Source organism: Carassius carassius, chromosome 46, assembly GCF_963082965.1.
Source record: "Carassius carassius chromosome 46, fCarCar2.1, whole genome shotgun sequence".
Lineage (NCBI taxonomy): Eukaryota > Metazoa > Chordata > Actinopteri > Cypriniformes > Cyprinidae > Carassius > Carassius carassius.
This window is the reverse complement of record NC_081800.1, coordinates 27,030,199-27,055,887: the sequence shown is the minus strand read 5'-3', so window position 1 is coordinate 27,055,887 and position 25,689 is coordinate 27,030,199. Positions and strand designations below refer to the sequence as shown.

General features: G+C 38.6%; 1 protein-coding gene across 1 annotated transcript; it reads left to right on the top strand.

The window, feature by feature from the left end:
• The first annotated feature begins 777 nt into the window (after positions 1-777).
• rwdd2b (RWD domain containing 2B) lies at positions 778-20,999 on the top strand. Its single transcript, XM_059541086.1, has 4 exons — positions 778-1,062; positions 1,156-1,223; positions 16,067-16,432; positions 20,661-20,999. The coding sequence occupies exons 1-4, from the start codon at positions 868-870 to the stop codon at positions 20,899-20,901; spliced, it is 870 nt and encodes a 289-aa protein (XP_059397069.1). The 5' UTR covers positions 778-867; the 3' UTR covers positions 20,902-20,999.
• The last annotated feature ends 4,690 nt before the right edge of the window (positions 21,000-25,689 follow it).

The following is a 25,689-nucleotide window of genomic DNA, read 5'->3' as shown; positions in this document are numbered from 1 at the left end:
AAATATTGTGTGATTCATTTTTAATTAACAGTAGTAGCAGTATCACATACATTTTACTAAATAATAGTAATATTTCTAGCTCAGTGCCTTTATGTAAAAATGAACTTTTAATGAATGCATATGTCATTTTAACTGAACTTAAGACTGGTGGTGATGCTTAAGATATTTTTGGTCATTGAGGGTTTCTGTATAAAATATGTATATATATATATATATTGTAATAGATCATATTAATTATTATTAAAAGATAGTACTACTACTAATTCTAATACCATACTAACAGTATACAATGCAGTGCTGAAATTTGCATGCTCACAAATCCTCTCATTATAATACACGAATTGTAGACATTATAAAAGATTCATTATGCATATGTTTATTGTTTTAGAACAGATTTGTGAGATAGGCGATGAACTGAGATGTCTTTTAGAGATTATATAACCAGCGCTATTTGCTGGCATTCTGCCATCCAAACCATGCATGCAGCAGCCTCTTGCTTTAAAAATAACTGTTCTGTGAATGTTGATGCTGTAATAACAAATATTTATTAGGAGCATGTAGCTTATGCTGGGTTTTCATAAATTTCATGGAGAAAAAAGTAACGTAACAACAAATGTAACTAATTACTAATTACTTTTGAAATAAAGTAATCATAAAAGTAACGTGATTACTTTTTAAAAGGAGTAATCAGTAATTAGATTACATTTTCAGAGAAACTTGCCCAACAGTGGACGTCACATTGGAAAAACTATTAATTGTTCTTGCATCCATTCTACTCACTAATTCTATTTTTATTGTCTTGGCAGTGTATGAATAAGCATTACACAAGCACACTGGATTTGAGTTTGATACACAAATATTAAGAATATGACTTGCACAGAGGAAGCAGAGGCACAATTTGCAGAGATAGATCTGCTATTAAGTATGTTTCCAAGTGAAGAAGAGTTACAAGTTGATGAGATTTCCCATGCTGAGCTCAGGGCTTATGTGGAGGGCACAGCTCATACTCCTCCCAGCATCAGACCCCAATTCAGCATCAAGCTGAAGGTGGAGAACCCTGCAGTAAGTATGTGAAATACATAAAAAAATATTAAAACATTGTGTTCCTCATTTAATTTTTTTGTCCATCTTTTTTTTTTTTTTAATTCCTAATAGGTGAGCATTACATTGCTGTGCACATACCCAACTGACTACCCAAAAGTGTTGCCAGATATTGCTGTCAGGTATTTAAATAACTTGAGTTTGCAATTAATGCTAATGGATTTTTTTATAAACTCTTGTGATTTTGTTTACTCATTGACATACATTTTTGCTAGGGTGTAATAACATATCTGCCACTATACAGTGGTGTGAAAAAGTGTTGGCCCCTTTCCTGATTTCTTATTTTTTTGCATGTTTGTCACACTTTAATGATTAAGATCATCAAACAAAATTAAATATTAGTAAAAGATAACACAAGTAAACACAACATGCAGTTTTTAAATGAAGGTTTTTATTATTTAGGGAAAACAAAATCCAAAAGTACATGGCCCTGTGTGAAAGTGTTTGCCCCCTAAACCTAATAACTGGTTGGGCCACCCTTAGCAGCAACAACTGCAATCAAGTGTTTGCGACAACTTGCATGTAGTCTGTTACAGCGCTGTGGAGGAATTTTGGTCCACTCATCTATGCAGAATTGTTGTAATTCAGCCACATTGGAGGGTTCTGAGTATGGAACGCCTTTTTAAGGTCATGCAACAGCATCTTAATAGGATTCAGGTCTGACTTTGACTATGCCACTCCAAAGTCTTCATTTTATCTTTCTTCAGCCATTCAGAGGTGTACTTGCTGGTGTTTTTGATCATTGACCTGCTGCAAAACCCAAGTTTGCTTCAGCTTGAGGTCACGAACAGATGGCCAGACATTCTCCTTCAGGATTTTTTGGTAAACCGCAAAATTCATGATTCCATTTATCATATTTTACTGTTGGTATGATGTTCTTTTTCTGAAAAGCAGTGTTACTTTTATGCAAGACTTAATGGGACACACGCCTACCAAAAAGTTCAACTTTTGTCTCGTCAGTCCACAGAGTAATTCCCAAAAGTCTTGGGGATCTTCAAGATGTTTTCTGGCAAATCTGAGACTAGCCTTTGTTCTTTTTGTTCAGCAGCCATTTTTGTCTTGGAACTCTACCATGCAGACCATTTTTGCCCAGTCTCTTTCTTATGGTGGAGTCATGAACACTGACCTTAACTGAGGCAAAAGTGAGGCCTTCAGTTCTTTAGATGTTGTTGTGGGGTCTTTTGTGACCTCTTGGACGAGTCACCACTGTGCTCTTGGGGTAATTTTGGTTGACCGAACCACTCCGGTTATCTATAATTATATAGCGCTTTAAACAAAAAAGATTGCGTCAAAGCAACTGAACAGGAAAACAGTGTCAATAATGCAAAATGACAGTTAAAGGCAGTTCATTTAATTTCATTGATGCCATCATCTCAGTTCAGTTTAAATGGTATCTGTGCAATCATTTGCAATCAAGTCAACAATATCACTGTAAATGAAGTGTCCCCAACTAAACAAGCCATAGGCAACAGCGGCAAGGAACCAAAACTCCATCGGTGACAGAATGGAGAAAAAACCTTGGGAGAAACCAGGCTCAGTTGGGGGAGCCAGTTCTCCTCTGACCAGATGAAAGCAGCAGTTCAATTCCAGGTTGCAGCAAAGTCAGATTGTGCAGAAAAATCATCTATTTCCTGTGGTCTTGTCCTGGTGGTCATCTGAGACATGGTCCTTACAGGGGATTTGTATCTTGGGCTCTAGTTGTCCTGGTCTCCGCTGTCTTTTAGGGTTGTAGAGGTCCTTTCTAGGTGCTCATCCACCATCTGGGCTGGATACGTACTGGATAGGGCTGCAACAAACGATTATTTGAATAATCGATTAATCTAACGATTATTAGAATGATTAATCGACTAGTCCTCGATTATTTTGCTGATTAATCAGTAGACATTTATTCAGCTTTTGCAATTTTTTTTAAAATATTGAGTTATACATATTCTAACAAATAAATTAAGGGAATCACTTCAGCTTTTAAAAGTCATATGTAATTACAGTTATACAATTAATTTATACAAATAAATATATTTAGCACACAAAATAAGATTGCAGAGAAAGTCTCTTATTCACCATTTAATTATTGAGTTACCTAAAATGTATTTTTGTAAGAAACAAAATAAAGGTTAAGTGATAACATGTTTCATTTTTTTGATAAACTAATATTCACAACATAATCTCTCTTAAAATACCTTATAGGGTTATGATAATCAAAACAGTCAGATCAAGCTTTGATCTCTGCAAACCAAACTATACCTTTAATTAAATGTTCTATTTAAATGTTTTTCCCACTAATAAAAACTATTTTTATCATTAGCTAGCTCCACACTGGAGAGCTGCTTTATAACAGAAAATTAAGTTGTAATTCTAACTGAAAGCGATACTGACTCTGGTTTTTCATGTTTAATAAAACTGTAAAGCTGCTTGATTTAAGGCCATCTATAGTACTAAAGTACTACTTAAACGTGACGTGACTGGACTTTACTGGAGGACTGAACTATAGAGCATGTGCAAACATCCACATCTCTGTAATCAGATGCGTTTTAAACAGCTGCCTTCTCACCAGTGTCAGTTTTTGATGTGTTTTTTTTTTTACTGAGGGGAAAGCGCATGGTATATATTTACATATTCATCCAAATGCTGCTCAGCAGCCTCAGGTTTGGCTGTCTTTGCTCTGAACGCTGTTTGGCGTCTTCTCTTGAATTGCATCAGGAGAGCTGATTTACAGTCTCGTGCTACTGCGCTACACTGTTCAAACCTCGTTATTGCAGGCTCTTACATTAGGTCATATGACATAAAACGACTACTCGACAACCGAAAGATTTGAGAATTTATTGTCGACGTTGTCGATTAATGTCGACCAATTGTTTCAGCCCTAGTACTGGATCCGGGTGACTGTAGTGACCCTTTGACTTGGATACAGACTGGATCTGGTGGCTACGGCTACGAAACAGACTAATATTAACGTAGGTGCCATCCTTCTAATGATGTAGCAAGTACATCAGGTGTTATGGGAAGTGTTCCCAGTTCTGGTTTACCTAATTAATGCAGCCTAAAAGTCATTTAACGGATTTGGCTCTTAGAAGCATATCAGTGTGTTATGTGTAAACCAGGTTAAAGAGATGGGTCTTTAATCTAGACTTAAACTGCAAGTAATAAATGTAGCAATAGTAATAAAAACCGTAATTTAAAAACTGCATGTTGTGTTCACTTGTTATCTTTGACTAATATTTAAATTAGTTTGGTCTGAAACATTAAATGTGACAAACATGCAAAAAAATTAATAAATAAATCATTTTGTGGTACAAAATGTCATAATATAAAAAAAATTGATCACTATGTATTAAGATTATCAGTGATCTGGTCACAAGTAATCAGTCGAGAGGTATTACCTTGCATTAACAGTCATTTCAAATGTGTCTCCTTTTACCAATTGTATTTAGATTTCGTGGAGATACTCTCTTTTTTGTCACATCACTTACGCCGAAGCACAGAGGATGGCACAATAATACAAACCAGATTCCAAAAAAGTCGGGACACTGTACAAATTGTGATTAAAAAAAGGAATGGAATAATTTACAAATCTCATAACTTATATTTTATTCACAATAGAATATAGGTAACATATCATATGTTGAAAGTGAGACATTTTGAAATGTCATGCCAACTATTGGCTCATTCATGAGAGCTACATATTCTAAAAAGGTTGGGACAGGTAGCAATAAGAGCAATAATTTACACATAAGAAACAGCTGGAGGACCAATACGCCACTTATTAGGTCAATTGGCAACATGATTGGGTTTAAAAAGCAGTTGCCGGCTAAAATTCTATATGTAAAAAATATCCAGAAGCGCAGACATTTTCTCTGGGCCAAGGCTCATTTAAAATGGCCTGTGACAAAGTGGAAAACTGTTCTGTGGTCAGACGAATCAAAATTTGAAGTTCTTTTTGGAAAACTGGGACGCCATGTCATCCGGACTAAAGAGGACAAGGACAACCCAAGTTGTTATCAGCGCTCAGTTCAGAAGCCTGCATCTCTGATGGTATGGGGTTGCACGAGTGCATGTGGCATGGGCAGCTTTACACGTCTGGAAAGGCACTATCAATGATGAAAGGTATATCCAAGTTTTAGAACAACATATGCTCCCATCCAGATGTCGTCTCTTTCAGGGAAGACCTTGCATTTTCCAACATGACAATGCCAGACCACATACTGCATCAATTACAAAATCATGGCTGCGTAGAAGGAGGGTCCTGGTACTGAAATGGCCAGCCTGCAGTCCAGATCTTTCACCCTTAGAAAACATTTGGTGCATCATAAAGAGGAAGGTGCGACAAAGAAGACCTAAGACAGTTAAGCAACTCGAATCCTGTATTAGACAAGAATGGGACAACATTCCTATTGCTAAACTTGAGCAACTTGTCTCCTCAGTCCCCAGACATTTGCAGACTGTTATAAAAAGAAAAAGGATGCCACACAGTGGTAAACATGGCCTTGTCCCAACTTTTTTAGATGTGTTAATGCCACGAAATTTAAAATCAACTTATTTTTTTCCTTAAAATGATACATTTTTCTTGGTTTAAACATTTGATATGTCATCTATGCTGTATTCTGAATTTTAAACAATTTAAACTTTCACATCATTGCATTCTGTTTTTATTCGCAATTTGTACAGTGTCCCAACTTTTTTGGAATCGGGTTTGTACTTTTGAATGAACAAACCTATTTTACAGAAACTTGACAAATTTAAATAAGTGATTGTAAAATTCAGCTTGCTGTTGCTTATTAAAAGTACATTCAGCTGCAAAAGAGACACTGTGTCCCCAAGGTGGCTTTCTTGCTTACTCTGCATGCTCAGAGATTGAAGGAATGCAGAATAGCAAATTATACATTGGGCTTCGGATGTTCGGCTAAGCAGTGAAATGCACATAAATGTCAACTCAACTGGATAATCATGCACTGCCATTAAACATGAATTAAAAAAAATATTAGAAAATAAGTGACATTAGGTTTACTTTAAACATTTAAACCTTTCTAAGGGTGCATTCACAATTGTAGTTCGGTTTGTTTGGTTCATTTAGTCTGGACCAAAAACGAAAATGATACATTTGGTTCTGGTCCGCTTAGCGTTCACATTGGCATTTTTGACAGCGAACCTAAAGACACCGGACCTAAGGAATAGTAATATGTTCACAACCTGATTGGTCGGCTTGAATGACATATACAGCTGTTTCTCAATAAATTAGAATGTTGTGGAAAAGTTAATTTATTTCAGTAATTCAACTCAAATTGTTAAACTGGTGTATTAAATTAATTCAGTGCACACAGTCTGAAGTAGTTGAAGTATTTGGTTCTTTTGATTGTGATGATTTTGGCTCACATTTAACAAAAACCCACCAATTCACTCTCTCAACACATGTTTAAGCACGTCAGATACTTAATCAACACTGGTGGACCACCATCAAGTAATCAATTCCATGGTATAAATACTGCTGACTTACCTCTAGCCATTGACGGTTTATCAGCATTCAGTTCGCTCTGTCTGCCATCCTATCACAGATCCAATTTTCCGTCCAATGAAGAGATCTATATCGGGGATTTTTTTTTTCAGATCAATAGACCTTGCAAAGCCCCGAGCTCCAACAGGAAAGTATTAATGTGGACAAGGCTTGAGGAATCGTCAAATCAGGCAACCAATTGCTAAGCCGGCAACACAGTAGGCTACCCAGGCATTTTTAGCTTGCCCCGTAAAATTTTACTAACCCTTCTACTTTCCCACAGCCAACTTCTACAGCAGCCGAAGCAAACGCAAAGCTGCTTCTACTTGCAACACTGTCCCGCACATCCCAGCATTTCCATCCTGTTACTCTTAACCCCCTTTTTACTTTTCAGCGTCCTCCAGCTCACGTAGCAGACATTAGCATAAGGCTGCCTCTGCTAGCAGTGCAGGTTACACAGGTTCTCCAAGACATCACACACCCCTTTTCCTACAACCCCCTCCCCTACTCAAGGCCTGCAGCCCCACAGTCTAACCCCAGTGCGAGGCTGCCTCAGCTAATTGCACAGGCCCCCGATGCCCGCTATTCACCCTGTCTTTCCACCTCTTTCATTCACTTCTGGAGCTGTCCCAAGTGTTAGCATACCTCTGTAAGCGTTGAGCATGTCTCCGCAGGTGGCTCAAGCAGCTATTTTTCCTTTTCCTATTATGCTCCCCTTTACTACTCCATGTTCCGTCATACCGTAACCATCCTTCCGAACACTACCCCCTGTAGCCAGCAACATCAGGACACAGATTTTGTCAGAAGGCAGAGGGCTCCAAGACCTATTAGTGGTCAGACCGATTCCATATCAAAGAAGCTCACCGAACCCTCATCAGCCAACCCCTTTTACGCCAGTCCATCCCTGTTCACTCAAACTCGTGATCTACCATAGCTAACCCTCTTTAACATCCCCTTATCCATCTATAGCAGCCCATCCTCACTCCAGCCATCCCAGGAGTGCCTGCTCCCACAGGAGCCTCTATCTGCATTTCCCCACTGCCACAGCAGTGCCTGCCCCTGCAGTAGCCTTTTCCCGTATTTCCTCACTGTCGCAGCAGTGTGTGCTCCTGCAGGAGCTTTTTTTCTGTATTTCCCCACTGTCGCAGCAGCATCTACTCCCGCAGGAGCCTTTTCTGTATTTCCTCACTGCCGCAGCAGTGTCTGCTCCTGCAGGAGCCTTTTTCCTTATTTCCTCACTGCCGCAGCAGCGTCTATTCCTGCAGGAGCCTTTTCTGTATTTACTCACTGCCACAGCATTGTCTGCTCCTGCAGGAGCCTATATATATAAAAATAAAATAAAAAAATAAATAAAAAAAAACCTTGAAACTATTCTCCAGGCAGTTTTTCCCAGAACCTCCAGTCATACGTGACTGCGTGGAGATGCGTCAAGGCATTTCACCTCACTTATATCATTCCGTTCCCAGATTTTTCCCTACTCTCCATCACCTCTTTCATTTTGTTTCTCAACGGCACCAAGGTTCTCCAAGTCTGTTCTATCAAAGGCTAGCTGAGTGCAGTCCAGTTTTTTCATAAACCGATGTTTGTTGCTTCCCTCACCCGAAATAAACAATTTGCAAACCTCCCTCTTGTTCAAAGGGATCCAGCGCACCCATCCCGACGCTAGACAAACCATAACGCTTGATATCCTCATAAAATTTATCTACACCCTCCTCACAAATTACCAACCCCTCAGCATAGCTCACACGCTTGACACCATGTTCATTCTAGCTTTTTTCAGTTTTCATAGGTGCTCGGAGCTCACGATCTCTTCAAATTTCAATCCAAAATCAACCCTACCATATCAGACCTAACCGTACTCAACGAAGAAACAATCGCTTTTTAATCAAACAAAGCAAGACAGACCAAGCCAAGAAAGGTCATTTTATTTACATTTTCAGTCTCCCCTCTCCAATCCAGCCCTACCAATCCATCCTAGAATACCTACACTCCAGGAATTCTCAAGCAAAATCCCTGCACGAACCCCTACGCCCATTTCACACATACTCTGTCTGCAGTGCGTATGCGTCATGTTAACGGATTCCAGCGTTCACACTGCACGCGGTAGCGGTCCGTCAATGCGTTCCAGGATCAGTGCGTCTGCAGCAGTGCAGGGATCGTTTACGTACCGAGTCTATTTTTGCTGTGCTGCATGCGCTGAATTAAAGTTACAGCGCATTGTTCGCGGTAAAAATTAACAAGGTTTGACACGGAAATGCAGTTATTTCACAATAAATGTATACTAATTAAAACCTACTGTGTTTGACACGCAACACATGGGTTTTGGCTAGATTTAAAACAAGAAAAAGAGCAATTTTAGAGAAACAAGGCAACATTATATATGCACTTTTATAGAGGCAGAAAAACAAAGTTATTTAAGACCCATTGGATTGCGTGTAATAAAGATTTAAATGCAAAAGGCACGAGAGTCGACTGTTTCTGTCAGTGGTGAGTTTTAATTTTAAATGTCTATGAAAGATTGTTACTGTACTGTGATGAAAGAGTATCACAATGCTTAAAAAGCTTTTTGATTTTATTTATTTTTTAACATGATTTGATATCAAAATAATGGACAAATGTTGTGTTTTGTGGCTTAAACAGCCGCGGATCAGTAGCAGACTGCAAACGTGTCCTGTGTGAAAGCAAATGAGTCCGTGCTGCTTCAGCACCACATACGTAACGCACAAGGACTGCATACGCACTGCAGACGTATTATATGTGAAACAGGCGCTATTCATAGACGACTCAAAAAAAAAAAAAACAGTCACTCGATTCGGTTTCCATAAACACCTCAGATGTTTCCTGCAATTATCAGGTATCTCTGCAAACAATTTCTCCACCCATTCTTTTCGTATCGGGGCAGCAACTTCAGCAGCCCAAAAAGGCCTCTCCAAGCAGCAATTCCTAACTCTTGGAAGATGGCCCAAGCCCACCAAACCCTCATCGACCACCAAAATATACACGAAAAAAAAAAAAATAGATCGGCGACACGTACTCAACCAATATCGCAAGCATTAAGCTCCCACTGGACACTGGCGATAGCTTCGCAACTAAACAACCTTACCTTTTCTACTCTATGGTCAGTGAGGCGTACCTATTTGATGCCAAGAGCCTGAGCTCCCATCGGATGCAAATAAGAGCCTCCTTGCTTGTCAAGTCAAGTCATCTTAATTATATAGTGCTTTAAACAAAATACTCTGTTCAGTTTAAATAGTGTCTGTGCATTCAATGATATCGCTGTAAATGAAGTGATATCCTTACATTTTCTATTCTACAGCCAGCAAGGCTTAACCGTCTGTTGCCAGGAGCTCTAGCTCCCTTCGGATGTCAGTGATAGCTGCTTGGTTACCCAACATTCTTTTCCGTCTTGCACCCGGAGAGGTTTACCCATTCAGTGCACAGAGTTGGAGCCCCCATCGGATGTAGGTGAGAGCCTCTCAGCTAGACAACCTTACCTTTTCTGTCTTATGGTCAGCGAGGCTTACCCATTCGATGCTGGGAGCTAAGCTCCTATTGGACGTCGGTGAGAGCCTCCTGGCCAGACAACCGTTACCTTTCCATGCTTTTTCGGTCGCCAAACCAATCTACCCAATATGCACCTAACAAACTCCCAAGGGAGGCTGGCGAAAGCCTCCTTTCCCAGTCTAAGGTCGTCGAGGCTCACCCGTCCCATGTCGCAAGTATCAAGCCCCCAACGGACGTCAGCGAGAGCCTCATGGCCATACAAACCCACCTCTTCCATCCTACGGTCATTGAGGCTTACCTGTCTTATGCAGTGAGTAGCGAGCTCACATAAGACATTGGCAAGAGCTTCACAGACATACAAACCCACCTTTTCCATTCTACGGCCTGCGAGGCTTACCCAGCTGATACAGTGAGCAGGAAGTTCCTGTAGGAGGCTGGTGAGAGCCTCCTGGCCACACAACTTTACATTTTCCGTCTTACATCCAGAGAGGCTTACCCGTTTGATGTGTGTGCTCCCTTCGGACGTCTGGCGAGAGTCTCCAGGCCACGCAACTTTCCCATTTGACGTTAGCGAGGCTTAACCGTTCGCCGCCATGAGTCTAAACCTTCCGCCAAACGCTTTTTGTTCTCCCGGTCAGGTTTCTATACTTGCCGGCCTCAAGCGAGTCTCATCCATCCGAATCCGCGAGTAGCGATCTCCCATCAGATGTTGCAAGATTCCTCCTTGTCGGTCAGCCCAAAGCTTTTTATCTGCAAAACTGAGAGGACCCAGACGTCCGTTGTCCTGAGGCTTCATGGGCCCTCTCGGTCAGCCATTTGCCCTTCCCCCACTGAATAGCAGGGGCTTATCAGCCAGAAGGGCCCGTACGCCAAAACCGTGACCTATTTCAGTCGAGGCAACTCGGGCCCTCTCGGTCGGGCTATCCAACCACGCTGTTCCTCCTCATCAGCCGGTAGGGCTCACCGTTTCAACGCTGTGAGCTCCCATTGAGCATCGGCTCGAGCCCTACCGACCTGGCGACCCTAACCACGTTGTCTAGTACCTGCAGCCAGTAGAGCCTACCCTTCCAACGCTTAATTCGCTCCCACTGGAGTACGTAGGCTCTCCCAGCCCGCTAACCAGCTGACTTCACAAGAAAATAAATCAGCCCCCGCGAGTACTGCCTTAATGCCTTAATCTGGCGGCTGTCAGTTTATTCAGTTGCATTTTGTTCAATTGAATTTATTTTAAACAAGTTTCACAATTTGAGTTGAATTACTGTAATTAACTTTTCCATGACATTCTAATTTATTGAGATGCACCTGTGTATCGTGACGGAAATCACTGAACACCTCAAACAAAAAGGTGCGTAAGACTTAAAATGTGCTTTAAGACGAACACACCTAATGCCATTTACTGGAGTAAGCGCGCTCATTCTTGTATGTACATAAAATAAAATTTTCACCACCTGCAATCTCACAAGAAGCTCATAAAAGGCACTTTTTTGCTCCACATTTGCCCTCTGTTCATTTTGTTTTGGTACACTGCATAGTCAAATCATGTCTCATAGCGTCGCATTTTGTCATTACTTTCTGTTTTTGGTTTTAGAAGTATTTGGTCTATGTTGCATTTATATATAATTCGAACCGCACCAGAGTCTGTTTGAAAGTGGACCAAAACTCATCTTTTTTTTTCTTTTTTTTAATATTTTATTTATTGGGTTTTTAACAGTTACAATTACAATACAATCAATCCCCCCCCCCCAGCTTAAGAGAAAGAAAAAAAAAAGAAAAAAATGATTATTTTTTTATAAATAATAAAAGTATATTAATAATAATAATAATAATAATAATGAAAATCTTGAGACAAGACAAAGACAAATTCTAGATTTCCCAGCATTGACAGTAAAGGAACCAAGTATTCCACATTTGCTTAGTCCACAAGTTATTTAAACATGAAAGGTTTGACAGCAGCTATGAAACAGTCAATATGAGAAAAAAAAGGGGGATATATTCCCTAGAAGAATTGGCAATTATCTTCATAAAATACATAGATCACACATTATAAGCTACTAGTCCAGAAAACAAGAGAACTGACACACACACAAAAATAAAATAATAATAATATAGTGGTTTAACAGAAACAGATATTTATAAAGGACCGGCATGCACACATTAAAAATAAATAAATAAACACAGAAGGATGATATAACAAAGGGGACTTGAGGCAGGTTACTCCATTTTAGAGGCAGGGGAGCGGTTTAAAATATCGTATAAAGGGGGACCATTTATCTTGAAACTTACGTTTCGAACCCCGTATCATGTATTTAATCTTTTCGAGTTGAATGTAAGACATCACTTCTTTCAACCAGCTTCTATGTGTTGGAGGGTCTGTCCTTTTCCACTGAAATAATATTAAACGCCTTGCCAGTAATGTAGTGAAGGCGATAACAGAACAAATATCTTTCCTAAGTTCTATACCCTCGGGAGCAACACCAAAAATGCACATTAAGGGATCAGGGTCAATTTGGATGCCATACATATTTTTATAGGATTCAAAAATCTTTCTCCAAAACTCCTCCAACCCAGGACAAAGCCAGAACATGTGGGCAGTTGTGGCAGGCGATTGTGAACATCTATTGCATGCAGAGCTGACATTCGGGTAAATCTTAGCTAGTTTGGCGTTGGTGAAATGAAGCCTAAGAAGAACCTTAAATTAAACTAAGCCATGTCTCGCACAGGGTGAGGAGGAGTGCACATTCTCCATCTGTAATTTCTATCCTTAAATCACTTTGCCAATCTTTGCGGGTATCTTCCAAGTTCTGTGGATCTATAGATGTTATAATAGAGTATATGCTAGAAATGAGACCTCTACTATGCGGTTTCAGATCAAGCAATGTATCCATAGGCGAGGCAGGGGGTAATCCTGGAAAGGAGACAAAAACCTTCTTGATGAAACTCCTAATCTGCAAGAATCTAAAAAAGTGGGATCTTGGTAAGGCAAAATTACGTACAAGCTCTTCAAAAGAGCAAAAAGTATTATCAATATATAAGTCTCTTAGAAGCCTAATCCCCTTCTCTTCCCAGACACAAAAAGCAGAGTCCAAATAAGATGTTGGGAATAGACAATTAGAGACCATAAGACCTAGAATGGAAGCTGATTGCAAACCAAAATGTCTTCTAAATTGGGCCCAAATTTTTAAAGTACGAGTAAGTACAGGATTGGGGGCGGAATTATAATTCTTCCCCACCAGGGGGAGTGAAGAGCAAATTAGAGAACTAAGTTTGAAGTTAGCACATGATTGTTCCATTTGCACCCATAAAGGGGTATTTTGAGGATCTACACTAGGTAGCCAATAGATAATTTTTTGAACGTTGCTTGCCAAATAATAATAATAACAGATTAGGTAGCGCCATCCCTCCCTGACATTTTAATCTCTGCAAAAAAGTCTTCCAAATACGAGGGGTCTTATTCCCCCACAGGAAGGAGGTGATTAGGCTGTCCATCTTAGTAAAAAAAAATATTCCTGATAAAAACATGGATATTCGAAAATAAATACATAAACCTTGGTAAAACAGACATTTTGATCAGGTTTGTACGACCTGCTAAAGATAGGGGCAGAGAGGACCATTTCACAAAATCCTTTTTACATCGATCCAAAAGTGGGCAAAAATTGGCCTTAAACATATTATTAAACGATCTTGTGATTTGAACTCCCAAGTATTTGAACCCCTCCCGTACTACTCTGAACGGGATAGAGGAAGAGTCTCTACAAGAGCCCGGAGTGATCGGTAAAAACTCGCTCTTACTCATGTTAAGCTTATAGCCAGATAACTTGCCAAACTCCTTTTATTAGTGAAATAATTTGAGGTATTGAGGAGGTTGGGCTTGATGCATACAATAAGACGTCATCTGCATATAATTAAATTTTATGCTCTGTACCATGTCGTGTAATACCTTTAAAATTTGCTGACTGACGGAGCGCAGCAGCCAGGGGCTCAAATGATAGGGCGAATAAGAAGGGAGAGAGAGAGAGAGCACCCTTGTCTGGTGCCCCGGTACAGAGGGAAGTATTCAGAGTATACATTGTTTGTGCACACTGAAGCAATCGGGGAGGTATATAATAATCTAATCCATGAGATTAAGTCTGTAGGAAACCCAAACTGTTTAAGGGTGTTGAATAGGTATTCCCACTCTACCCTGTCAAAGGCCTTTTCAGCGTCGAGAGAGATTACTGCTTCAAGTTCGCCTGGGGGGTAATTTGTGTATATTATATTATATAGTCGTCGTAAATTATTAAATGGGTTACGGCCTCGAATGAATCCTGTTTGGTCAGTCGAAATTATAGTCGGAATAATGGGTTCAAGGCGCAGCGCAAGCATTGCCGCAATAGCCTGTGCAACTTCTGCTGCAGTCACAGGCCTGCCTAGGTCGGAGTAAATGTCAGAATTAATAGTTGGTAAATCTATTTTCTTAAAGAAGGAATCTAAAATTGCAGAATCATTCGGATACTCTGAAGTGTATAGGGTAGAATAAAAATTAACAAAACTGTCATTAATTTCTTTCAGATTATGTACCATGGATCCAGATGGGGCCTTAATATGAGTTATCATTTTAGAATTATTTAATTGACGAGATTGAAAAGCTAATAATTTACTGGCTTTATCTCCAAATTCATAAAATGCATGTCGCGTTTTTAACAACCTCTTCTCTTCATGTGCAGTTGACAGCAAGCTATACTCAGACTGAAGACTTGTTCTTTCTTTGTATAAGCGAGGGCAGGGAGAGATGGCGTACTGTTCATCTAACCTGCTAATAGCTTCTGAAATATTTCTGAGTTTAGAGAGTTCTTTCTTTTTAGCACAAGAGGAGAAAGAGATTATTTTGCCCCACAAATACGCTTTCAATGCCTCCCATAGTACAGATCTGGATATATCGTGCCTGTCATTTACTTCTAAATTCATATTTATCTCTTTTGTTAGAAAAATAATGAATTCTTCATCTGCCAAAAGTAAAGTATTTAGTCTCCAGGGTTTAAAGGTGCCATCTGTCATGTCTGGCAAAAAAATCAAGTCATACTCCACATTCCATACCAAATGGAATACTACCAATTCCCTCATCTGGCTGTGATGCATTCGCACGATGAACGGCCTGGGGGCTTGATTAGCTTTCGGCGGGGGAGCTAGAGAACAGTGAGCCCTGTCCACTTCCGACTTTTTGGCGAAACTCTGTTCACCGAATACCTCGAACCAATGCTTCAATAAATGCAGAAGGATGAGAGCCCTCGGGGATACCGATCACACGAATATTGTTCCTCCTGGATCGATTTTCCAAGTCATCGAGTCCACACTCTGCATTTGGCCAGCAACCTCAGTAATATCGGCCATCTTTTTAGCATTGTTTCTCGGCATGTTTCCTACTGAGGGTCGTGAATAGTATTTCAAACGATGTCACCGAAGAAGTGTTGAATAAGTCGATAAATAAGAAACGCACGGAGCAGAGAACTTTACGACTTCTCACGCCGCCATCTTACCGGAAGTCTCAAAACTCATCTTTTTAGTGGTCTCGGCCCGCTTCTTTGGTGCACACCAGGGTTCGGATGGCAACGTTCACACATGCTCAAATGAACCGCATTAACAGAGCAATTGCACCAGGGTTTGTTTTAATAAAACCAAACATGACAAGTGTGAACTTTAATAAATGTCTGTCATCCGTGACTGTGAGTATGTGTGTATTATATAATTCTGTATTTTTAGCTAAGCAGAATCTTGGATATTTCTGTTCTAGTGTCACCATTGCCATGTGCATTGGTGAAAAGGGCCAAGCCTTAAGCCTATCCACCCCTGACACTTCCTATGACAATTTAATACCAGTCCTAATAATTTCAAATGGGATCAAATAAAGTGCTATAAATTATCTGATTTTCAGATTACAGCCATTTTAGTTGTACTCATTCAATATTTTTATTAGGATAATGTTTTTTCCCTTTTCAGATGTTCAGTGCTCACCAGATCACAGCAAATGATGCTTCACTCCAACCTCAACACCTACCTTTCTGAAAACTGCATTGGTGATGTGTGTATTCTTTCTGCTGTGCAGTGGATAAATGACAATGCACAAGCATATATAACAAAAAGTGTACCTGTCAGCGATCTGAAGAAGGAAGATGTTTTGATGATGTCAAAAAAGATTTTCACTAGACTCTGGATCTATAGCCATCACATCTACAATAAGATCAAGAGGAAGAACATTTTGGAATGGGCAGAGGAGATGAACCTTTCTGGGTTCAGTATGCCAGGAAAGCCTGGTATTGTGTGTGTGGAGGGTCTGCAGTCTACTTGCAATGAGTTCTGGGCCAGGTATCTTTAAAAAAAAAAGTTGTGTCCATTCTTATTCTCTCGTGAAATGCCTTTATATTTTTTTTTGTTTGTGAAGTATTAATATTGATAATATCTGAACATAAATATCTGAATATAAGCCAGGAGCACTGACAGGCAATATTTTACCAATTGTTTTTTTATTTTTCCCAAAAGCAAAACGCAATTAGATAAGGTAACATTGCCATCACATATAAGGCCAATTTACAGTACACCTGCAGACATAGATGAACAATAACAGTCACATTTTACAGATCAGTATGTTATCCCATTAGCATTTGTTACCATTGGGTGTCACTTTTTGGCACTGGTCTGCATCTGTTTCTGCAATGTGAGTTATGCAGTTTCAATGCCTATACAGTGCTGTTAAGTTAAATAATACTGTATAGGTTGTACAATGAGGATAAACTTACCACTGATGAATCAAATGTGAGATTTGAGCAATGTAGAGTAGCGCTGCCTGTTTATTTCTCCAATCAACAATGCAGTCATGGATTAACATTTACGCGGCATAATGCAACGCGTAAAAGACAGTATTATAAGACAGTCATTATAATCCGTAATTACAGGTGCATCTCAATAAATTAGAATGTCAAGGAAGAGTTCATTTATTTCAGTAATTCAACTTCAAATTGTGAAACTTGTGTATTTAATTCAATGCACACCGACTGATCTAGTCTAAGTCTTTGGTTCTTTTGATTGTGATGATTTTGTCTCACATTTAACAAAAAACGTCACAGACAACATCTGAGGCGTCTTACCTGGGCTAAGGAGAAGAAATTGACTGTTGCCATTGATCCAAAGTTTTGTATTTCATTTGGAAACCAAGGTCCTAGAGTCTGGAGGAAGGGTGGAGAAGCTCATAGCCCAAGTTGCTTGAAGTCCAGTGTTAAGTTTCCACAGTCTGTGATGAATTGGGTTGCAATGTCATCTGCCGGTGTTGGTCCATTGTGTTTTTTGAAAACCAAAGTCACTGCACCCGTTTACCAAGAAATATTGGAGCACTTCATGCTTCCTTCTGCTGATCAGCTTTTTGAAGATGCTGATTTCATTTTCCAGCAGGATTTGGCACCTACCCGCACTGCCAAAAGCACCAAAAGTTGGTTAAATAACCATTGGTGTGCTTGACTGCCCAGCAAACTCACCAGACCTGAACCCCATAGAGCAGTGGTTCCCAACCCGCTATTGTTGGGTTACTAACTTGGTTCTCAGAAGCTAGATTGTTAACTGTCTTTATTGAATGAACTGGCAATGAACAGAAAATAAACTCAGGCTGGCACAACTTGGCACAACTGCTGTTGTTCTGTAGCATATGTAGCAAAAATCTGAGATAAATTGGCGGTTTATTCTTAAACCAATCAGCAAACTCAAACAGTGGAAGCATAGTTAGTTTAATATTAATTTTTTTCTTTTTTAATTATATGAAATGGTGGTATTATGTTATGACTTAGACATTTTTACATATATGAACAATAGTATTTATTTTAAAAGTAATTGGAGGCTCACCTGCAATATCATTGCGACCCACTAGGGGGCCGCGGCCCACAGGTTGAAAACCACTGCCATAGAGAATCTATGGGCTATTGTCAAGAGGAAGATGAGAAACAAGAGACCAAAAAATGCAAATGAGCTGAAGGCCACTGTCAAATAAACCTGGGCTTCCATAACACCTCAGCAGTGCCATAAACTGATCACCTCCTTGGCACGCTGAATTGAGGCAGCAATTAAAGCAAAAGGAGCCCCTACCAAGTAAGGAGTACATGTACAGTAAATGATCATTTTTTTAAATGAAGTATTCAAATTTGTTGAGATTGTGAATTGGTGGGTTTTTGTTGAATGTGAGCCAAAATCATCACAATTATAAGTACCAAAGACTTAAACTACTTCAGTCTGTGTGCAATTAATTTATTTAATACTTGAGTTTTACAATTCGAGTTGAATTACTGAAATTAACTTTTCCTCGACATTATAATTTATTGAGAAGCACCTGTATGTCCGCACTGGATGCAACAAATGGCTCGTTTGTAATGGGTTTGATTGTTTTTGTCTTGTCGCACCAGTGTTCTGACCGGGCCACACTATCACATTATGGTAAGGGGTGTAACATTTCCGTGACACATTTGAGGTATAGAGCATCACAGTCCCGCCCACAGCCGGTGCCGGATGTAAAAATTCAATACAATTTCTGCATTGACAGTTGGGGTATAAGCCATAAAAACGTAGGACGATCTGGTTAAACCCCGCGAAGGTCCGTGAAGACTGAAGATCATTAATAAAATAAAAAACCTGTGTTGCACTTTCGCACGGTAGACTTATCAGTGCAATCATGATCTACTTGGCTGCCAAGATGGCTTTTTTCAAGGAGGAAAACAAAAGTGTTCAAAGTGGTGAAAACCACTTCAGATAGGGTCATGTAATGTTAGTTGAGTGTAGCGTGTCCGAGGGTCAGCTTGTGGGTTTTGTAAGGGCCAGCATGAGGGACAAGACCTACAAAGTTTTGGTGAGTTTTGCAGGGAGGTTGGTAATGGTAGTTAGCATTATCGTCCACTTTAGCTAGGCTACTGTAGCCTATGGTATGAGTCATATCAAGCATTTTATGATGCCACTGTCAAAACAATATTTAGCCTAGGCATACCTTTTTGTGCATTTACTGAACATTTGTGTAATGGCAACAACATGTGTTGAGCGGTGATTGCAGTCAGGTACAAAGCAGTGCACCATTGCTGATGTTATCGTTAACCGCTTTCACAAACGCACACAATATATAAAATACATGATGATAAATATAAAAATCAATACACAATACCTATATAACACACTATTTATTTACACGATTAATACTGAAAGAACTGCTATTACTGCACATTCACTATATAAAAAAAATCACTGGAGGAAAAAGTTCGCGCGGCCGTCGTCAGATTTGGAAGTCGCTCAAAAGGCTTGTTCGCGGTTGTGGCTTGCAGTCTTGTACCTTTTACTTTTTTGGATTTTCTCTTAATTTTTTCACTCGAAATGACATTTTTTGCTTATAATTTGATTGAGCACCCCATTCAAATTAAAAGTTATTTAACATATTTTCCTATGAACACAAAAACTCAAATAATATCCCCATCCTATGATTCAACAAATGGGCAGATATTGCCCTTACTGTGTTGAACAGCAGTTTAATACTGAAAACAAAGTTAGAACATTGAAAAACTACTAATAGAACATAAACTTTTGAGATTTTTAATGAATAGGTCGCTTTCCTGACCTCATGTAAGTCAAAACAGAATGAGGGACAACCTTCGCAGTCCATGAGGCAAAGACCCCCAATTTTGATCACATTGGCAAAATATTTTGCACTCGTGTCAGTTTTACAGCTATTTTCCATCTCCCATTATAAAACATCTTACACTAAGTGAAAGTACAAGAGTAGCATTATTACTGAAGTGACCCCCCCGCCCCCTCCCCACATGCAACCACATCAGTCTTACTGTGCTGCATTGTTTCTTTTATGTCTTGTGGCCAATAGTAATGGAAATCAAATCAATTGATATTGATGCATATTTGAATTGAAAGTGAAAGTGACAAGTGAAAGTTTCTTTTATGTCTTGTGGCCTATAGTAATGGAAATCAAATCAATTGATATTGATGCATATTTGAATTGAAAGTGAAAGTGAAAGTTTCTTTTATGTCTTGTGGCCAATAGTAATGGAAATCAAATCAATCGATATTGATGCATATTTGAATTTAAAGTGAAAGTGACATTCAGCCAAGTATGGTGACCCATACTCAGAATTTGTGCTCTGCATTTAACCCATCCGAAGTGCACACACACAGAGCAGTGAACACACACACACTGTGAACACACACCCGGAGCAGTGGGCAGCCATTTATGCTGCGGTGCCCGGGGAGCAGTTGGGGGTTCGATGCCTTGCTCAAGGGCACCTAAGTCATGGTATTGAGGGTGGAGAGAGCACTGTACATGCACTCCCCCCACCTACAATTCCTGCCGGCCCGAGACTCGAACTCACATCCTTTCGATTGCGAGTCCGACTCTCTAACCATTAGGCCACGACTTCCTCGGAAGGGGAACACAAAGCTATTTACACAAAGCTACAGCTGACTTAATATATTGAACAGAAAAGATTGCATGTTGTTATGGATTCTGGTAAATATTTTCAGTAATCCAGTCGAACTACCTATTCATTTTTAATTTATTCTCCAGGGTGAAAGTTTTAACGTGGAAGCGAATTACGATTCGTCACAGAGAGGATGTCCCTTTTGACAACACCTGGACAGAGGAGAGAACTGACTCTCTCCGCAAATTTACTGGCTTTCATGAAGTAAGTTTTGACACTCATGGGACCAGAGGAAACCACATGGACCTTGGACAGCTCTTTCAGTTTCTTAGTGACAAAGGATGTTCTGATATCTTTCAAATGTACTTTGGGATTGAGGGGAGATAACAGTTTGTGTGTGTATTATTTTTGATTTTGCCTTAACATTTTAGGCTTAATTTTGAAACAAACTCTTTAAAAGATTTTAACTTTAGATCATGAATGCAGTTAAATTAACAGACAACCAATTGTAAATATAGCTGCAAGGAGTGATTACCAGTGTTCAAACGCTTTAAGGCATTTTAAAAGTGGTTTCCTTGATGGAGAGTAAGCCTTGTTCTAGACTAAAATGGCCCTTAAACCCAGATTAACAGAATTCTGCTTTCTCTGTCATGATTTTAATTAATCTTAGACTTAGTATAGTCCAGAATTTAATAGGCTGATTTTCTGGAGGAAGACTACAGCTACTTCAGGACTAAATTGAGGCTTAAATTAAACCCACCAGGAGGCAGGTTTAATTTAAGATTAATGTTGTGTGTTCAGTCTTGATATATCTACATTATTGACACATATGAAGCCTGAAAAAATAAATCTGCACTGAATTTTTCTTTTTTTTTTTCTTTAAAAAAATAAATCGCAAAACCCTAACCTTAAATTGAAGTAAAATAGGAAGAAAGGGAAATCAAATTTTGAAAGTTTTAGAAAGTTTTTCTAAAATGCCCATTGGCCACAATTAATGGCACAATTTTATTCAGTACTTTTTGCAACCTCCTTTTCCCAATCTCCTATAATGCCTAAAATGTTTGGAGGACACCTGACAAGAGATCAGGGACCAATCCTTCATACAGAATCACTCCAGACGCTTCAGATTCCCAGCTCCATGTTGATACTCTTTCCTCTTCAGTTTTTTATGTGGTTCAGGTCAGGGAACTGGGATAGCCATTATCTTCCTCTCGTTACATTAAGGCAATATTGACACAGACAATATACTGCAGGCTAGAGGTCTTCATGGGTCCACTTGGATACGAAAACCTGAGGTCGGACCAAAGCAGGTTCAGGTCCAAAACTTTGTCGAGTGCCTTGGACACGGGTTGGGTCCGGTATCAGTTGCCTCAAGTAATTTAAAATAAATGTGCTTTTTCCAAATGGACCCAATAAGACCCGATCCTTTTAATGTACTTCCATATTGGTGTTATGTGAAAAGTGAAAGTCAAAATGTAGAAAAGGAACATCTGTTTGTAACCTCTCACACAGAAATCAATCTTATAGATATGAGATCCATCAGGAAAAGCCACTTTCTTCATTACAGTGTGATCATACAGGGCAGGGCTTTTCTTTTTTTGTGTGCGGAATCCCTTTGCCAGAGATGAGGTAAATAGCAATGCAAAGCAGACAACACTATCCGCAATCCTTGATTTATTAGGCTATCGGATTTAATTTTTATTGAGCTATCATGTTTATTTTTCCAATCCACTTGTTAAAATTGAAAGCCGAACTCAGAAATAACTTCAGGCAGGCAATAATATAATGTAATAATGAATTAAATGTTAAATAAATCAAAGTAATGGAAAAGGGACAAATCAGTCAGCAGGACACCAAATTATTATTATTTTTTTTGGACTTTTTTCCACTGGAATTGTTTACCTTGGATTTGCTTCTCAGTTCCATAAAATTTTAAGCTTTTCTAGTTTAATTTACATGTTTTATAGGCAACCTTCGTCATGCTAATTCAGATTAGCATTGATGTAGTTTATTTTAGTTCAGGATTTAATAGTGCAGGAGTTGGTAATCTGTACTTTATCTGTTTCAGAAAGGTATTTTTTTAATCCATGATTAACTATTCTAGTTGGTCCACAAATCTAATTGGCTGATAAGAGGTCAATATTAGAGTGATAACAGAACTCCTCCAACCGCTTTACCGTTTGTATCCCTCCGCTTGCCGTATTTCTCACAGCAGTGTAATAAGACACCCAAATCCACTTTAATGAAAACATAATACTGTTTTTGTCTCTCAGATTATAGTTTTAAGAGCTTTTTGGAGAGAGTGTACTTGTTTAGATTTCAGATATATGGCTTGTTAATAAATATAATGTCTGTTTGGAAATTTCCATAGAACCCGTAGAGAGCAGCCTCACCTCGACCAGATCTTCTGGATTTTGTCGCTGTCTCTATAGTGGTTAAACATGAGATACGATTTTCATTGGGTAATTCTAATAGGTAGGCTTTGGTCTCATTAATCTATTATTTGTTCCAGGGCAAATAGTTTTTGTTGAGGGCAAAATCTAATCACGTTATATTTTATGTAACTTCAGTGCTGTAAATCATGTATACCCAGAAGTCCGTTAGTGAAGGGAACATGCGATGGTGTTTTGATCATGTAATCTTCAGTTAAGATAGTTATCTTTGTGATGCATTTTAAAGCAAAGTTGGGGTTGATTTCGACTTAATATACAAACTAGAATAAGCTAATTACAATTGTCTTTATTTTAATGTTATACTAAATATCTTTTGTCAGTGATAGAAATATGATTTAAGCCTGAGTTGTAAGCAAGTTTAGTTTAAAAATATTTAATAGTAAATAAGTCACTATTGGATAACATTTGAATAAGATAAAAATAATAATACATATTTATTTGCAACAACTGAAGGAGTGCTAAATGATGCATGCTCACGCAGCGTTGTCAAGGTCACACTTGGTCAGTTATTTCCTTTGTCATGGAAGTTCCAAACTATTATACGAGACTGTAATACCCTACACCCTTCAAAGAACACACTTCAAGGGCTCTTCCCTTCGAAGGGAATAGGGCATAGAGATGGTCACTTCCCTTTGCAATTCCCCCTAATTTTCATACTATCCATCCTAAATAGAGATAAGATAAAATGTGGCAAGCATAGTATGTTGAAAAGAGTATGTCAAAAGTCACAAGATGGTCAACTTTTTCAGGTTGATTTTTAAAGTGTGGACCTGTGCACATACCTGGATGTGTGCAACCGGAGGTTAAGTAGAGAGGTTTAGATAAAGGTTGTTGAGTTACTAATAATCAACATCAGAGAACAATAAGAATTGGCTTTTATTTGTCAGGTGTGCACAAACACAAGGAATTTTATTTTATTCGTATTTATTTTCTTTTGTGCTCCTGGTATATAAATACCAGGGACGTTTCCTCCGGGAGGCAGTGTCTCCTCTCCTCAAAACTGGATGAAAAAATAATCTACATAACAAAAATAAAACAGCGCTAAAACATTTTATAATAAGGTGTAATTTTAATGAGTTAACTAACATTAACAAAACATTAAGTAATAATAAATGTTCATTATTTGTTTATGTTAATTTAGACATTTACTAATGCATCTCTTCACATTAACTGATTAACTAATTAACGATTTGGTTAATGTATTAGTTAAAATGAACTAAAACTTAACACATCTGTTCAGCATTACTTAATCTTTGCTTATGTTAACTTATTCATATACTAATGCTTGTCTTCACATTAACAACTTAATTACTTGTAACGATCAGCCTAACAGGCTGGGTTATAAAGTTTAAAATGGGGTCCAATTTTGCTGTATGAGAGGATTTCAGGTGTTAAAAAAATGACATAAAAGCAAGAATGGTGTATTTGCTATGTTCACAAAAAAGACTTTAAAACCACATGATAAAACCAGGTAAACTAAGACTGTTAAAAGAATTCAGTTTGTCCATACCCTAAAACAGCCTATGAATCCCATTGTGTTGATAAGTCCAGTGTGAGTGTCCACCAATGTATATACAATCGAAAATGAGTCATAATCCAAGTGAATCTGGAAAGGTAAGTCTACAGAAAGGAAACTCCACAATCCAGGTATGTATTGTTAGCTATTAGTGGCTGAGTGTTTGTTGGCCATGCTGCTCTTAATACAGTTCCTTCTTTCTGTCATGTGACTGGTCACCTGACAGGCCAACCTTACATTTCTTAGAGACATATACACTAAAATGTTAAGAGGAATAAAGGAACTTAAGAAAACATGTAAACCTATTAAAACCCTATTATCCATAAAATGATTGCAATAGAGAGGTAAAACTTACTTTTTTTTTAGTGACATCGTTAACTTTGGTTAATGCATTAGTAACCACGAACTAAAAATGAACTACGACTGTAGATATCGAGTATATACACAAGTTTATTTAGCAGCTAACACACAATAGATAAACAATACTAACTCCCCATTTTGGAATTGATTTGGGCTATTGGTAAAGTTGGAAACCATCTAAACATCAACTGATAATGTTTCTCATGTTTGTAGACTGTTTATTAATGTGACTTACCATTTATTAAGCATTTACTAAGGAGATTTGTGAACCTTATTGTAGTGTGCACCAGTCCAACATTTAACTAACATTTAATTAACAAAGCAATCATTATTGATTTTACTGAACCTTAAATGAGTGAAAACCATTCATGCATCTCTTACATTTTCAAAATTGTTATTGTATTATTACATAACAGTGGTATTCTTTATATAGATTTATATTACATAATCAATGCATTAAATAATTAAACAAACAAACTTAGAGATAAAGGTGTTTATCCTAATGTTAACTGGAGTGAGCAACCATGGTCAGGATGGACAAACAGTTGGTAATCCCCTTTGCATTTTAAAGCTGCTATTTTTGATGAATGTCATTGAAAAGTCTTCCAAGAGAACCATTTCTATCCCGCTTTCCAAATCAAGTTAAATCCGCTCCATCAGACGTTTTTGTAGGTCCAGTCTGTCCTGTTCCTGTGGGCAATTTAACCGCCGAATCCCGAGAACAAACATGCACGTGCTCAGTACGTGGAACAAGGCGGTTTCCAGAGGAAAACAGAAGCATTACTCTCCTCCAGCTCATGGGTAGAATACTCAAAAATTGTACTCAAGTAAAAGTAAAAGTACTTA

Bases quoted from the DNA above. Each gene is read 5' to 3' on its own strand.
- rwdd2b (XM_059541086.1), top strand. From the start codon at position 868: ATGACTTGCACAGAGGAAGCAGAGGCACAATTTGCAGAGATAGATCTG. The intron at 1,063-1,155 runs GTAAGTATGTGA...AATTCCTAATAG, and splicing joins TGAAGGTGGAGAACCCTGCA to GTGAGCATTACATTGCTGTG. The intron at 16,433-20,660 runs GTATCTTTAAAA...TTTATTCTCCAG, and splicing joins TGCAATGAGTTCTGGGCCAG to GGTGAAAGTTTTAACGTGGA.